This window comes from Crocodylus porosus, unplaced genomic scaffold (genome assembly GCF_001723895.1).
Source record: "Crocodylus porosus isolate Cpor-Errol unplaced genomic scaffold, CroPor_comp1, whole genome shotgun sequence".
Classification (NCBI taxonomy): domain Eukaryota; kingdom Metazoa; phylum Chordata; order Crocodylia; family Crocodylidae; genus Crocodylus; species Crocodylus porosus.
Window position 1 is genome coordinate 16,297,528 of NW_017728907.1, and position 16,804 is coordinate 16,314,331.

General features: G+C 46.7%; 1 protein-coding gene across 1 annotated transcript; it reads right to left on the reverse strand.

Annotated features, from left to right (window-relative positions):
• Positions 1 to 1,693: 1,693 nt before the first annotated feature.
• On the reverse strand, positions 1,694 to 15,028 carry SERPINC1 (serpin family C member 1). The gene is made up of 7 exons (XM_019530862.1): positions 14,823 to 15,028; positions 11,458 to 11,842; positions 6,293 to 6,508; positions 6,029 to 6,166; positions 4,741 to 5,134; positions 4,054 to 4,118; positions 1,694 to 2,313 (listed from the first exon to the last, which is right to left on the reverse strand). Exons 2-7 carry the CDS (start codon positions 11,836 to 11,838, stop codon positions 2,140 to 2,142), a joined length of 1,368 nt encoding a protein of 455 aa, XP_019386407.1. The 5' UTR covers positions 11,839 to 11,842; positions 14,823 to 15,028; the 3' UTR covers positions 1,694 to 2,139.
• Between the last annotated feature and the right edge of the window lie 1,776 nt (positions 15,029 to 16,804).

Sequence of the window (16,804 nt, forward strand, 5' to 3'; positions counted from 1 at the left end):
TTCCCTCTGTGCTTAGTTCAACATGGCTACAGCCTAAATCCCTTAAAAACACCATCCCCAGGTAAACCCTCCACTTTTTACCAGCTATTCTCATTCCCTTCCCCACCCTCCAGTCTCCCATCCTTTGACTACAGCCACTTTCATTCCTTTACCACTCCATCCAGGAAGAGCACAGGCCATCTGCAGATGCTCCCTCAGCCTGACAAAGGGTGTTTGTGCCCAAGAGCTTGCTAAGATTTATTCCCACTATTATGAGTTGGTCTAATAAAAGATATTGGATTTACCAAAAGAACCTTCAAAACCTGTTGCTGGGTTTTTCGTTGTAGCCTGGTTGGTCTAAGGCATGGGTTCACAAACTTTGTGATACCAGGACCTTAAGTGCTGGATGGACGGGGAGCTTGCACACGGCAGCTGCCACGGCCATGCACCGCTTTGCGCCACATGCTGCTTCCCTGCGCTACCGCGCGTACCCCCTGGGAAGTTTGCGGCCCCCTTTTAAGTTCCTCGCAACCCCGGGGGGCCCAACCCACAATTTGAGAACCCCTGGTCTAAGGACATCAGCAGGCCAGGTTCTCTGAGTAGATGTAGCGTCTTTTTTTAGACCAACTGGTACTCGGTCTAAACAAAAGATGTAATTTCTACTCGAAGAAGTCTGCCTGCCTTAAAAACACACTGACACGTATCTGGGAAAGGCCAGAAGCCGGGAAACCCCCATAGCAAAACAGCTCATTGCCCAGGGGCCTGCAGCTGATGGGGAACCCAGAGCTCCCTGCACCACACGCTGCCGAGGAAAAGCCAGGGGAAAGAAAGCTCGCAGACCACCCCCGCCCACCCCCCGTCTGTCTTTGCACCAGCCAATCCGGGAGAAGAGCGCGGACACAGCCCCCCCACTACCACAAATTGTGCAGCCGAGTTTCCCGCATTTGGGGAAATCGCAGGGGTCATCAGGCCCGGAACGCTGGGGGCGACCCTCGCCCTGGGAAAACCACCTGGTTGGTCATGGTGTTTCGCCTGCCAGGTAATTACACTCCCCTTCCCCCCGCCCCCGCCCACTGGCCAGGACGAGCAACGCGACCGCAGCCCCGGAGCACGCCTACACCCCGCCGCACCGGCGCCACCCCCGCTCTGCCGCCAACGGCCGCACTCGGCGCCCCGCTCCCACACTGCCCCGCGCCGCCGCCGGGCTCATCTGCATGCGGCCCCGCCCACTCTGCTCGCGTCTGCGCGGCCCACTGCTGTTCCCGCTGCGGGCGGCGGCGGCAGCATGGCGCTGGGCCTGTTGCGCAGCGCCGGCTGCTGCAGGAGGGCCGTGGGGTGGCAGAACGGGGCAGTGCTCGTCCTGCGCGCCTGCAGGGTGCGGTGCACTGGACCCCTTCACGTGCCTCTGAATGCACCCTCTCCAGGCTGCAGAGAAGCCAAAGATTGTAAGAATCCTCCCAAGTGGAAATGAAACTCCCTTTTGCACGGGGAGGTGGAGGAAGAAGCCTGCCTGATGTGCACATGGCAGAGCAGCCCTCTCACAAAAGGACTCCGAGGTTCCCAGGGGAATAAACTTCCACCCTTTGCAAAATGAAGTTTCTTTTCTACCTACGAGAACTCGTGCAGTCTTTGAATTTTCCTCAGCCCAAGAGCTCTCGGTAGAAAGGCTAAACAGGCTGAAGAACTTTGAAAGAGGAGGAAACGTTCTAATGCGTTAGAGTTCACCTTGCCGATTGCTTTAATGCAAGATGCGATGAGAGTTACAGCTTGAGGCCACAAAATGCTGGGTGGGAAGCGAGATGACTATAGTCAGCCTAATCTTGGAACAAACCACTGGGGAAAAAGTGTGGGGGAGCCTCTTTTAGATGAAGGAAATCCAAGATGGGAGGTTCCACGGGATACCAAAAGATGTCCCTCAGGTGTTGCATCGAACTGATGCCACAGGCACAGCAGTATAACTAGTTATAACTCCTACCAGAGATTGAAGCTGGTCTGTGTGACAGGGCAGCTACTTCCTTTCTGCTACTTCCCCAGAGGCCTTCTAAACTGCTAGCCAGTATTGGGAGAAACAAAGATGTGGGGCTGGGGGTGTTTTGTTGGCTGGATATCCACACACCAGGGATTTAGGGCTGGAGAAACAGGGACCCAACAGTGGCTCTTTTAAGGGCAAGGGTTGGCTATTCTGCCCATGAAGATGATGGTGTTAAGGGCAGCTTCCCGGATGAAGAGCAGGAAGGGCCTGTTAGCATTGAAGACCACTTTGTTCAAGGGAAATGAACGGCCTGAGATGATGACTGCAGTAACCGCTGCTGCCTCGCTGCCTTCCTCATTCACCTGCCAATCAGAGGGGAGACTGGATTAAAAACGGTCTTCTGTCATACCAGGCAGACCTCCACCATACAGGCACCCTGTTTCCAAGTGGGAACTCAGTACCCCTGGGAGCCTGGCAATCCCATTCCTTCAGCTGGCTGGGAGCATTCACACGTCCATGAAACCTACATTCCCCCATGGAGCAAGGGCGGCTTTCGCTGAAGAACTCCAAGCCCTGCTGCCTGGGCACTGCTAAGCCACAACCCAGCCAGTGCATTTAAAGAAGGATTCATTAAGTTGGTTTAAAAGCTTTTTTTTCCATTGTCTTACGGACCTGAAGCTCAAGGACATAAAAGCATCATGTCACTTTCTGAACATGCTGTTACACAGCTCTTTACACTGAGGGGCTGATGGCTCCATACCTACAAAGTTAAACATATCCTCATCCAAGCTCTGACACATCTGTAGAGTTTGATTTGCAAGGTCATACATTCACGCATTTGCGTGACTCAGAATAGCGTGTGCGTGCCTAAGGCCCCTGACAGGCATTAAAGTACAAATGCAATGGGATCTGGTGTGGGGTCCCAAGGATCTCACTTCCCATGCCACACATGCATGGGAGGAGGCACAATCATGGAATCCTGCATTGATCCCATTGTGACATTTTGCTGGTGCAGGGGGAGCCTGATCCCAGGTTCCCCCTGTACTGACAAGTAGCAACCTTGGCTCCCAGTCATGGGAGTGGACTATGAGCTCCTGCCTCTGAGGGCCCTATCAGCTGATTGGAGTTCCCAACTGGGGGGGTCCTGATCAGCTGACCAGGGTTGTTGTCATCCAGGGAACACATGGTGCACCCCTGGTTGGGAACCCCAATCATCTGAGGGGCCTCCCAGCCTTTGGTGCACATGGGAGTCTTGAAAAGCTCCCATGTGCTCTAGAGGTTGGGCACAGGTCACACATTCAATTAAAGATAGGATAAGAACCAGCCACAACAAAATGCTTATTTTGTGTAATAACTGCAGCTTATTCTTCATTTTATTATGCCATTAACTAATTGATTGAATGTGTAGCCAGCCCACTAAAGACATGATTGACCAGTTAATTATGTGTTAAGTGTAACATCTATCAGGGGCCTGAAACTCACCTCCCCCCACTCCCCTGTCAGCAATTTGTTGTTGTTGCCAATATGCTAACAATCTTCCATCAACAGCGAGAGGGACTAGGGGCCAGATCCAGTAAAGGACTTAGGCATTGCAACATCTAACACCTAAGCACCCAGCCCCAGAGAGGAACCAGACGGATGTTTCAGGTTTGTAGCCCCCACTACCGGAGACTGTAGCTGGGCTGTGAGACCGGGCAATGCCTCACTGTACTGGGAAGAGTCCGATGACTCAGAATGGGGATCCAGCAGGCGACAGCCTAAAGCCAGAGCACATGGCAAGCAACAGCCTAGAGTTAGCCAGCATGTAACAGCTACTTGATGACTTTACTGCAAAAGGTTCTTTGCAGACAGAATCCAAACAATATGTTTTACACCTTTATACTCTTGGTTTTTAGACTTGATGAGAGAGGGAAGCAGAAATTTTGGTGGCTTTTTACACTCTCCACCTTCTACCATAGGCTAGAAGCTAGGACTGCTGCAGGACTAGGTAGGAGATGGGTACCACAGTTTTAAGTCCATATTTTTGTTTGTTTTTTAAAGACTAAACAAATGAGGTAAATTAAAAGAAAAGATTCAAAGCGGTGCTGGAAAGCCAGGCTCACCTCTAGAAAGGCCTTGTGGAAAGCATCCGACACATGCAGGTCTGTACGGCTGTCCGCAACTATACCTAGAAACCAACAAGCCGGGAACAGAGAGACAGTTTAAGAGCTACCTTGAGAAGACAGCATCCCAAGAACCAAAGCATTTCACTTGTCCAGCTTAAGGTGATCAAGGCAGAAGGCAAGAACAATGCGGGAAGGGCAAATGAGACAAGGACGAAGCTCAAACTGAGTTTAGAAAGAAGTTCTGCCCTGCAGTGGTCTCCACAGGACTCCAGCTGACTTCAGTGGAATCCATGAATATCTGTACCCGAGTGTGGGTTTTGGCCCTTAACACTCAGCAAGTTGCAGATAAGTTCAGTGCTGGTAGAAGGTACCAACCTGCTGACCTACCTTGGAGACTGATCTTTTGCTACGCATTCAACCCTGACCTGGAGACCCCCTCCTAAGCCCTACCCTTTGGGCAAGAGGGGACTTTGCTCCCCGTGACCCTTCAGCCAATTTAGGCCTCTGTACAGAGTCTACCAGTTAAGCCCTGAGCAGCAGAGAGACCACTCACACTTCTAGCAACCCTTAAAAGTATTTTTGTGCACTCCTTTACCCCCAAATCTGAGGCAACATCTGCTTTGTTTAATATCTCTGCCCCTGTTCTTGGAGAGAACCCCAACCACCCACCCCACCTGGGCTGACCTGGCAACTTGGCTGCTTTTTGTCTGAAAAGATCAAGCAGCCCCATCTTCTGCAGGTTCTCCTTCAGGCTGAAGCTGTCTTCAATGCGGAAGCGGGGGAGGTAGACAGAAAGCGAGATCTCTTTCATTGAACCCAGCCATTCCTGCAGTTTCTCTGAAGTCAGTCCCTTCACCACATCCAACAGCAGCGTGTCCCTGGCAGGCAGGATGAGCACCATGGTGATGTCGTCGCCTTTGTAAGGCATCTCCAAGATGTGCACTTGATCGTTTTGGACTAGAGCATAACGGAATTTGGTTTCTTGGTACATCATGGGGACCTGGCAAGTCTCACCGTCCACTTTATAGAACGTTTCCAGTTTTGTGTTGTGAACAGGAAACTTTGATTTCCAGTGTCCCTGTGGGACCAAGGCAAAGACAGATGCAGCAGTCAGCTCCACACAGACTCAAGAACCCCAGCCTGAAGGCAGCACACAGGCTGTACTAACCCCACTCTAAACTGCATCTGCTCTCCCCCATCTACAAAGTGACTATTGATTTAGCTTTGCCACATCTCTGCAAGGCGAGTTTGATAGACCAAGGCACAAGCAGGCTCCAAGGCTTAGCTCCTTCTCAGCACTGGGTAGGGAACCCATTACTTCTGTTTCTCAGAATGTCTATTTCCCTGAATGGGGCTCCTAAATCTCTGGTTTCCCCATGAAGCTGTAATCATTTATTAAAACACCTTGGCTTGTCACCAGTTTTGCTGTTTCTTGCCTCCTTGCCTTTGTTCCACCCATCCTGGCAATGTGATCAGACGAGTCAGTTCTAACCTGTCAAGGAGCTAGACCCAGCACTATGGAATTTGGAGCCAAATTCACATTTCAGAACCTTGCCGTAATTTGGGGTATTTGAATCTGGGATTCTGGCTTCATTGTAGAAGTAGGGTCCAAGTAGGGAATTCCCATCTGGACTCCAGGCTTTGAGCCTTCCCAAGGCACTGAGGTGAGGGCTGGGCAGATCCAGGTTTGATATGCATCCACCTCTAGGATTCAGAGATTCAGTTTCAACTTTTCTGGACCAGGGTTGATGTGTTTGAGTTTTTGCTATTGCCCATGATTGAGGACTTTGATTTCTATACCAGTTATTGCAGGCTGACAGCTCTGAGAAGCTGCTCCATTTCTTAGAGCTTCAGGGTGTTTGGCTTGGGAGAATGATTTCTCTCCTGACTTCCTGTCATCCCTCAAAACCCTGGACACATTGCACTCCAAGTCCCCAAGGAACCAGTCTCTCCCCAGTTTCATTTGCCATACCTTAAAGTAAATTGCATTGACCAGAACTAGGACAGTGTTTTCATCAATGACTCCTTGTGGGATCACTTCTTTAATGCGTTCTTCTGTTTTATTGGCGACCCAGTCATTAATGACAGTCCTGGATTGCTCTGGTTGTTCCTGGAGATACAGACAAGAAAATAAGTGGGGGATTTTCAGGTCAGTCCAAAGAAATCAGAGAGAGATAAAAATGCCAATAGCACAACAGAATGGAGAAACAAAGAAGTCAAAGTAATTCTAACTCACTTTGAAATTCAAGGGCCGAAGTTTGGCTCCATAAACCACCTCGCTGATGTTTTGGTAGGTCTCATTGAAGACCAAGGATTTTTCCCCGAAGAGGCGGTTGGCAGATATCAGCTCGGAGGATTTGTTGGCTTTCTTATATAGGCGGCAGTTCAGCTTAGCAAAGAAGAAGTGGATCTGGTCAGATGTCTTCTCTGTAATGGTGTCAAACTGAAAAACCTAGAGATGCAAAAACAGAGAGAATGAATCCTAACCCAGGCTCCCCATTTCCTGTAGCAGTGGCAGAGGGGTTCTGCTCATCAGCTTTATAGACAAAGGGTTATAATGCTGCTCACTCAGGACAGTATGGAAGTGGCCACTTTGCTGGCACTCTTGGTTTGTTTTTCCCTGTAGAACCAAACAGGCCTGACCATTTTTTTTACTGACATCCACAAACTTTTTATTGACAACAAAACACTTTAATTTGCATGCGTTTTTACTGTCAGTGAAAAAAACCCACAACTTTTGGATTGACAGCCCTGTGTGACTGCAACAGTGGTTTTATATCATGCTGCTCCTCCCACATTGATCTCCTATTCACCCCCTTACCCTGACTGCCCTCCCCTGCCTTACCCCCACTGGCCCTGCTCCTTGGCACAGACCCTCACCCGCTATGTCTCCCTTGCTCCCTGCCCCACAGCTCCATCCATGTCCTGCCTAGCTCAGAGATATCAGTGGCAGTACATGCTAGTGAAAAGGGAAAAGGCGCTATGGAGGCTCTAGTGGGCCAGAAAATCCTGACACTCACTTCGCTGTAGAGCTCCAAGCTGGGCTCCCATTTAAACAACAGGTAGCACTGCTCTGCTCTCTCTGTCCAGCATCAGCATTTGTATTTATTTGGCTCCATTTTGACATATCTTGAAGTGAGATCAGTGTTTCTGTTTTTTATGGATGGCTTAATTTTTGTTATGGACATCACAGACAGGCATTTAGCTTGCATTTTTTAGACCGCCCATAAATTTACAAACAGTTGGCAACCCTGTCACCAGGGCAGAATGCTTAAAATTTGCTGTGATTAAAAATAGCATGAGCATCCTTTGCAGCAAGGCCTGTCTCACTGGGAGAAGAAGCACAGCTAGGCTGAGCCCAGGCTTTGAAGATTCCAGGACAAACAATAATGGACATAGCCAAGAAGCTGCTGCTCTTCTTTCACCTCCTATCCTTCAGAGCTCTTTAATACTCTGACCCCCTCTCCTTTTCCATACTCAATGCCCTGCCTGTCCCCACCTTGATTGTTTCTTTCCATGGTCCAATTACTACCTTTTTTTTCAAGCCATAAATTATAATAAGAGGGGCCCTGGTTTTTTGCTTGCCAGGCTCCCATCCCTCTCCTTTCAGAAAGCACATAAAGTTGCCATGGTTTGTGGTTGGATCTGGATTCTACTCCAGCTTCTGCCACTGACCAGACAGGGAACCGTCAACAAGTCCCTTCCCCTCTCTTTCCCTTCCCACTCAACCAGAGTGAAATGTAAGTTCTCTGGGCCAGGCAGTACCTCACTTTGCATTTGTATAGTGCCTAGCAAAAGAAAGCCCTAACCCTGACTGGAGCCTCTAGGAATTACTACAGTGCACATAAACACTTAAAAGCTCTGTGCAGAACTCCTGAAGGCAACAGAATACTTCCTGGTTTTATTGTATTTTGACACACACTTTCAGATCGTTTCTACATCGTGCATGAATTCTGGTTCATCATGTGTTGCCTATGGTATGGTGCTGTGAATGTTATGGCACTGTTTGAACAGAGTTAATGCTTTATGGTACCAATCACACACTTTCTAGCATCCCCACCAGGGTCACACAATATGGTGCTGACAAGTTGCTAAACATGGGCCTCTCAGCAACTCCCTACAGTGAGAGAACCTACAATATTAGCTGTAAACAATGTTGTACATGTATAGGTCTGGAAACCCCAGACTTAAGTAAGAGATCTCCTCCCATCAGATAAATGTGGTACATACTGTAGACACTTGCAAGCAATAGCCACTTTGAAAAAAAAAAGATTAAGTCATTGCTTTGAAATTCATTTTCTGTAGCACACTGATTCTCATCTATTTGTGGCTGCCGGGTAGGATGGCATATACTGATTTATCATTGGACATGCCAATATGAACAGAAAATTACTGCATATTTTTCTACCAATTCTTTACAGACACAAACTAGTTAATCTGCACAACCCATCTCCAAGGTTATGGAGCTGTTTTTACAAGAGGAAAAGTTAACGTAGAAAGATCAGGGGCCTGATCCCATTTCTCTGAAGACTCCTCTTGATGACCTCAATAGGAACAGAATTGACTTCTATAGAGGGGGATGCTCCAGTGGTTAGGACATGAGATATTAAGGACTTGTCTATACATGAAATGTTTCCAGTTATACCAGTCTAATTATTGACTGGTTTAACACCCTATGTGGGTACCCTCATTCTAGAACTAGATTGTCTGCTTGGGGATCTAGGCTGGTTTAAAATATACCAGGGCATAAGTTTTTCCATATAGGCAAGCCTTCAAGGCCAAAAACTATTCCACCTCCATGTATGTAAGTGCTATTTACAGAACCTAATGTAGTGGCATTTGGGGCACTTACATAGATTTTAGATCTCATTTCCAGCTATGTAGCAATACTTGCCCCTGTGAGAGATCTCAGAAAATTCTGCTATGGCCATGAATACCCTGCTGAGGAACAGCATTGCCCAGGTAGGTGCACATGCCCATGTAAGTCCTCAGGTTCAGATGGAGGAAAAACTGTGATTAGCAATTCTTTGATGCAAGAGGAGGAGGAATAGAATAGCCCTCCCTACTTTCTAACCCAACAGCCTAGTGTTTAGGGAACTTGGCCAAGAAGCACAAGACCTTGGTTCTGACCTAGAGGAGCCTTCAACTTCTCTCATTTCCCAGCAAAACCTTCAGGCATAGGGTAGGGTTAGGCATTGTCCAGACCACTCCCCAGTCCTCTTTTTTAAGCTGGCCCAGCGAACAGCAAAAAGACAGCAAGATAGAGGGAAGATGGCTCAGGGAGATGGATGCTGCCCTTGAAGACAGGGAGCCTCAGGTTATAGCTTGGGTCTCTGCTCCAGATGGCTTTTCTACATTAATAGCCAGTAGATACAATGGACAGAGAGCAACAAGACCACTTTTGTCCCACTGGCAGCATGACCAGAGTGAAATAGGATTGGCCTAATTTCTTCATCTCTAAAACAGAAATGACAGCACTGCCTCACCTTGGAGGAGTGTTGTGGAGAATAAGTCATTAAGGACCAAGAGGTACTCAGGTTTTGCAGTTACAGGGGCCAGACAAGTACTTGAGACAGACTCCCCTAGAGAGGAAGCAGGTGTCCACACCAGGGTAAGGATTCTGGAATTTCTCGCTCATCGCCATGCTCAGAGTTCACTTCTAACTGGATAAGTCGTGCAGTGACAAGCACAACAGCACAAGAAAAGCACCTGGAATGAACACCAAATCTCAGTTCATGTTCTAACCAGCTGGCAACACCATAACAGAAGGCTTTGATTTCTGGAGCTGTCCTCTTGCTACAGCCTATGTAGTCAACTGCTTATAAGGCTCAAGCCTGTCCCTTTATTTCTGTTTATCACAACATGCAAAATAACACTGGCCATTTCTGTTCTTGCCTGCCCTCCTCCTACTTTGCTCTTATCTGTAGATTTTATGCCTTCTGTATGGGAGCCTACTGAAAACTAACTTCACAGGTTAGGAAACTGGATCTTCCAAAGCTATGGATCACTAGGTCCTTTGCATAAAATTCCGCTTAGGTAAGAATACTATGGTCTAGAAAAAAACTCATCATTTGTGCTACACTGGGTTTAAAAAATAAACCAAATGAAGTTTAGTTTCTTCTAAAGGGGATCATATACCACTGGAAGGTATCACAGATGCAGCCTTCTGAACCAAAAGTCCCCTGTCTAGCCACACAGCAGGAAGCAGGGGGGGAAGCTTCTTTGCCAGCATGCCTCAACCCTGACCTGAAGGATCAGATCCAGGTGCTAAAGGGCAGCTCACTTTCCATGTTCCACTTGGTCCTTGGCCCCTATGAAAGGATGGCTAACAAAGGAAGGAATCATGCAGGTAACTGGATGCTGATGCCAGGACACTGGGCTAAAAGCAGGCTCTTTTCACACAGAGGGATGACTGCCTCCTGTAGAGCTGGCTCTAAGAGGAGGCCCAACATACTTTTTGTTGTTGCTACTAATCAGGTTTCCAACAAAGCAGGATAGTAAGCATGTCTTGCCAGCCCATTCCATGTAGTGATGGCTTGTGTGTACATGCTCATAAAGGGCTTAGTACAGCAGCACTGGCATCAGTGGGAGTTACACTGTTAAAGTCAGTGGGATTATTACAGGCAAGTAAGCAGAAAAGTCACATGGTGGCTAGTACAGCAAGGATTGGTAGGGTAGACAAGGCTTGTGATAACTGGGCTACATGTCTCCCCATTGTTGCAAAGTCCTGGAGGTCAGGGGGTGAGCCTCCTGCTAAGAATGACCAGTGCTGTTAATTTATTGATGGGGCTTTTGTCTAAACAAAAAGTTCAGCCTGGGGTCCCTGTTACATCTCTTCCTCCTCATCCCACACAAACCAGGGGCTGCTGCATTGTTCCAGCTGCATTTTTGCACTTATTTCAATAGGAACATCTCACACTTGGACTGCTGCATAAGGATGGTGGAAATAGGGGGCCTTTAGCACAAACCCCACTCCAAGGCCTGCTTGGCTTCCCTCAGCTTCCTGTGTAGAGGCCTGTCCCTGCTCATCTACCTGCCTAGGTCCAGAAGAAAAAAAGTATTCACCTTCCTTCCTTACATCCAAAGCAGGTTTCTTCTCCTCCAGATAGAGGCTATAACCTGCGTGTCAGCATGTGCATCAGAAGAATCTACTTGGATCACTGGAGAAGGGTTTGGACTACAGAAACCCAGAGGGAAGTAGTCTGGGTCATCTTCCAGAAGGGTCCTGGCCAGAGACCTGTTTAGCAGAAGGGTCTGTCTCTCAAAAGCTGGGGTTACAAAGGATGTGATTTGAGCAAAGGAGCCATTAAAAGAGAGAGCTTTATTATAAGCAGCTAGCATTTGGCACCTTTGTTCTAACTTAAACCACAAGGACTTGGAAACTGAGGAGATGCCACTGACCTCCATAAGCTGCTTTAGAGTGTCACCACAGGCACCGAGCTTGGTCATGGCAAAGGCTGTGGAGATACTGAGGGGTGACATGAAGATGTTTGCCAGGTCACTCTTGGAGTCTGCCATGTACTTGTAGAAGGTAATGGCAAAGCGGGAGTTGGCCTTTGACAACTCCCAGACCCGACGGTTAGTAAATTCAGGGATCTTATCCTTGGCTTGATCTGCCTCTGGCCCCTCGCCCTCCTGTGGTTTCTTCTCGGGGTTACGGTAAATGCAAATAGGATTCACAGGAATGTCCTTTGGCTTTGCAGTACAGATGTCTTCCACTGGATGTTGCTGGGGGGCAACTGCCCCCCACATACTGATGATCAACACCACAAAGAGATGCATCCTCCTGAAACCAGAAAGAAATGTTACAATCCAGGTGGAAGCCCTGCTCTGAAAGCCATCACTCTGAGTGGGCTCCTCAGTATCACATCCTCTCATTTAATTCCTCCCTACAGGTTAGGTTATGGAGTAAGGTAATCCATGTCAAGGATGCTATCCTGGTTTGGGCTTTCCAGATGTTGGAAATGGGACTGATGGACAGGCAGCTGGAAATATCTTGCAGTGGTGAAATAACATACATAGCTCAAAGAGCTGTCTATGAAGGTGGAAATTCAAATTCCCTTTGGAAGGGCTTGCACACCTCTCCTCTTGTACAAAGGCTGCCTGTTGTATAATGTGAAACATGGACAGCTGTAATATTTACAGCACTTTAAACAACTTAAAGGCACTATAGATATTGATCAGATAGATGACTGTGTCATAGTGCTATAAATTAGTCAGAACTCTATAAAATGGCCCTTAGTGAAACAGGGATAACTCTGAAGTGCTTCACAGTGATGGTATCACTGGGAGGCAGCTGTATAATGATATGCTACTGAAACGCTGCAAAGAAGTGCTTCCAAAAAGGCAGAATAAGAATTGTTCTATATATGTCTGTCTATATAGTCTGTCTGGACTTTCTTTGATGTTTTCTACCTGTCAAGCTAGAGTCCCAGAGCAAAAAAACAGGTTGCCAAAATAATGGCCCAGTGTCTGGTGTCCAGTTGTTGCAGAAGATGTAGAACACTTATGATTAACAGCAATTCAATAACAGATATAGGGGAAAGTGCTGTCCTAACCCAGCATTTCTTTGGGCAATATCTTTTATTGGATTAACTGCATAGAGTAGATTAAGGGAAGAAAAAGTTTCTCAATACTTCCCAAGGTTCTGCATGGTTATGTTGCATATATGGAGTCATATATACTAGCTAAAGGTTTGGGATGATGAAGTGCTGAAGCCAAGAGGTAAAACTTCCACTAATTTCAAACCCAGGAGGTGTGGGAAGAGGGAAGCAGATAATTTCATGCCTAGAGTCTTTCCAGGAACCTTTTCAAGTGTCAGCAGGGTTGACTTAGCTTGGTCTTTCATACATCATAATGATAAAGTGTGTACTATGTGGCTGTTCACCTATTGAAACCTTGCGGGGAAAAAATCTTTCCCAGAGGTGAGATTTGTCATGTACAGTGAAAGATCCCTGATCACTTCAGACAGTGATCTGTTTTGGAAAGCTTGGCTAAAGTATATCCCTTCTTCTTCCACTGATGTGTGAATTGCTGTTTGATGAGCACAGTCCATCCCTGTAGAGACTGTACTGCATATAGAAGTTAGAGAGTGCTTTGAAATTCTTCCAGGACTAAGTGTTTTAGAAAGGCATATAATGCTTTTATGTTGACTGGATTCTGGCAAGAGAATGGAGTACATACAGCAGATTAAAAAAAGTTTTCTTTCTTTCTAACCCAGTCCTGGAGGAAGGCAGTGAACTACTGAGTCAGCTCAACATTGCAGTTTCAGGCAGTCTCCTGCATCATTAATAGGGAAGCTCAGTAGAGTCAATGTAGTAGGCAAACTGAGTTATGCTAAGGCTTTTAGCCATAGTCCAGGCCTTTCCAGAAGTAAGCAACACAACTGAACAGAGTGCCTTCTGTGGTGATGGGAGACGTGAGGGCTGAGAGTGGGGAGCAGGCAAGCAAGGGCCAGCAGTTTCCCTATAAGGAATGTGGCTAGCACAGTGCCAGGGGATTGGTGCACCATATAAGGAATGCTTAGCACAGAGCCAAGGGATTGGACAATTCCAGATGACAGTAGTTACAAAAATGATGGACAAACAAAGGAACACACACGTATTCTGTGTTGCCACCCTGGGGGGACAGGAGCAACCTTGGACTTCTTGTTTGAACAACGAGGAATCCAGAAACTAACATCCCACACGCCCAGCAGAAGCTCCAAGGCCTGTACCACCAAAGGTCACTGCTGTAAAGCCTGAATGAACGGCTTGTCAGGTCATATTGCAAGGAAGAATACTTGTAATAAGCCTAGGGGTTACTATTAAAAGTTCACTTGATACCAAATCGGATGAGGGGCCATGTCCATCCTTAGGGGTCTCTGGTAAAAGGAATCCTAGGGGCAAGTCAAGACCCAGAATGAAGCATAGTGAGCACCTCTTCCTTCCAGCCCCAAGTGGTACGTGCCAGAGTCAGGCTGCAAGCATTAGTCTCTTCCCACTGCTGTAGTAGTTACTTTTGCTCAGCATTCTTTTCTCCTAACGAAGGGCAACAGGCATTAGGGTTATAAACCTATGGGGGTTGGAGGGTTGTAGCCATGGCAGTCCAGGAAACAGAAATGAGGCTTTTTTGTTGCATCGTTTATTGGATCAACTGTATAGTAGGGAGTGCTGTTAGACAGCCTGGAGGGGCGCCTGATCCCTGAAACAGCTCTCCCAACTATGTATCACCAAAAAAAACCCCTCGACTCTTAACATAAATCTATGGCTAATTTGCTAGCAAGCATGAACCTGTTGGACTCAGTATACAGTTCTCTCCAGCCCATGTCCAGGGAAGCTACTTGAGTCCAGTAAGCTTTGATTTGAGGAGTTTCAGTTGGTGTATGAAGTTCACTTTCTAGGATGTGTTTTAGAAAGGGAGGACCTCCCCCTCCCCCCAGAAAGTCCTTTAAAGTGAGGCAGAAAAAAAGTGAGTATTGGGCAGTAGAAAGTTTTAAGGATCCCTAATACATGGCCTGCTTCCCACTATGAATTGGTTCCTCAAAACCAAGATTTTGCAGATGTTCTAGCAAGCAAGACATGACAACCTAGATCTATGGTATCCAGGCAGAACCCTACAAAAAGAGAGCCATAGCATCAAACACACTATCTACGAAACTAGGACTCCCACAAACATACAACACAAGTAGTGGTGAGGGGTTCCTGGATTCATTTCCCTTCGTGGGAACCTATGTGGAGATGGGTTAACAAACATGAGAACATCACTGGAACTTAAAGTCCTCTTACCTGCCTCTAGTGTCTCCAATGCTTTCCCTTGAGGATGTGAGCAGCAGTGCAAGATAGTAAATAGGATTTCTTTAGTTCAGGGAAAATAAAAGGGAGTCCAAACCAGTCAGTACTAGCTTCCACACTGAGTTTGTACACTTAGCCAGAGCTCAAAGGGAATGTAGGAGGGCAGGAGGTGGAGTGGGATGTCAGGGGTCAAAGGTGGATGACCAGCTAGGGAAGGTTGAGCAATGTTTAATTTGAGAGAAGTTTTGAAGTTCAATCTGATGAGAGAAAGTTTGATCAACTGCTCTAGGCAAACTGCAGGCCTGCTGCCCCCCCCCCATGCTGATAAAACAATGGGAGAAATGTTCAATAATTCAAATACAGATTTAGAAAACACATTTCTCCAGACATTTTGGTCTTCTGTAGCTCAGGATAGTAACTCTCTCCCCTACTTCTCCCAAAACAACTAGAGGCAAGATCACCATTCTTTGCCTCCACTGGCTCCTGTCCCCAAGTTTGTACCTAATAAGCTGAAGATAATGATACCCCACTACACACAAACAGCACTGATGAAAGCTGTGTTGAGAAATGTAACTTAATGATTGCAGATTCAATTCCTCTGTAATTTTAACATCACAATCACCACTTTATGAAAAATAAAAAAGAGCTGTTTGGTTGGGGTTGTGCTTAAGTTTCAGGGCCAGAAAAAAAAATCCCTCTCTTGCTGATGAGATGCAGGGCTACTGGGTTCTGTACTGGGCCCAGTCACGTTCTGTAGTGCACATAGCTAAAAAACAGTGGCTGTTAAAACGTGCATTAGTTAAGGGGTGTGTAGACACGCATTGGGAAAAGTTGCTGACAGAATAGAACAGTAAGCATTGAAGGTAATGACTGATGAGAAGTCACTACCCCCAATACCGTCCCAAAGTAAATCATTTAACAACAGCCCCATTTTTGCCATGAAGTATCAGTGCTGTAATCAGCAGTGTCTTCACATCAAAGGCCAGCAAAAAAGCCACAAAAGCAATTTCCCCAGATACTACCAGAAACACACCCAGTTTTGCAAGGAAGAAACCACTGTCTCAGGAATCACAGTTGTGTTCATTCCTGCCAAAAGGGAGATCTTGGCAAAAAAAACCCAGGCAAACCAGAATAATGCTGTCAGGCAAGCGAGCAACTCACAGATCACCCTTTTACATGCACTGATTTAAAACGCTCCCCCGAGAGAAGTGGTGCACCATGCTATTTGCTGGATTACTTTAGCAGAGGTAACCTAGAAAGCAGACTCTGAAGGGCTACCAGATTAGTTTTCCAAGAGGCTGAGCATCAGGTCTTAAAGATTTAGAGACGACCAGTTGGACTGAGAACCCTTGACATTAGTAGCCTCCATTGGACTGAGAACCCTTGACATTAGTAGCCTCCATTGACCATTGCGAACCTTTTAAATCGAGACTGCAGCAAATTAAAATATTTCTAGTGTAGCCAAATATATATATATCATGCATCTTGGCTCCTCTCCACATATTTCCAGTGGGTATTCACTGGACATGAAGATTCCCACTGGACAAAGAAATGAGGTTGGTATGACTGAGGAATTTCCAACCGATCCTATAGCAAAGGGAAAAAAAGATGGACTTAATGCATATTGAAATACACAAAAAATGTCCAGATTTCTTCCAGTGGGTGTTGGATCATTGGTGGTAGATACAAAATCCAGTGCTAGTACTGTAGCAAAGCTGCTGAATTCTTGTAGGACTCCAAAATTCCAGTGCACAGGCCAGACAGACTTGGAGTCATTTAGTCTACCCCATGTAACACATATATGGGCAACTCAAGCCCTGCTCTACCCCAAAACTGATTTTTTTTTGAGTGGCAGGTGCCTAGCACTTTTTTTTTTTTTTTAAATAGCAAATGGAGGCAGAGCATCCACAAAACTCACATCCCTGGATGGCGCACTGATTTAGCATCCAATATGAAAAATGCATCAATAACAACGT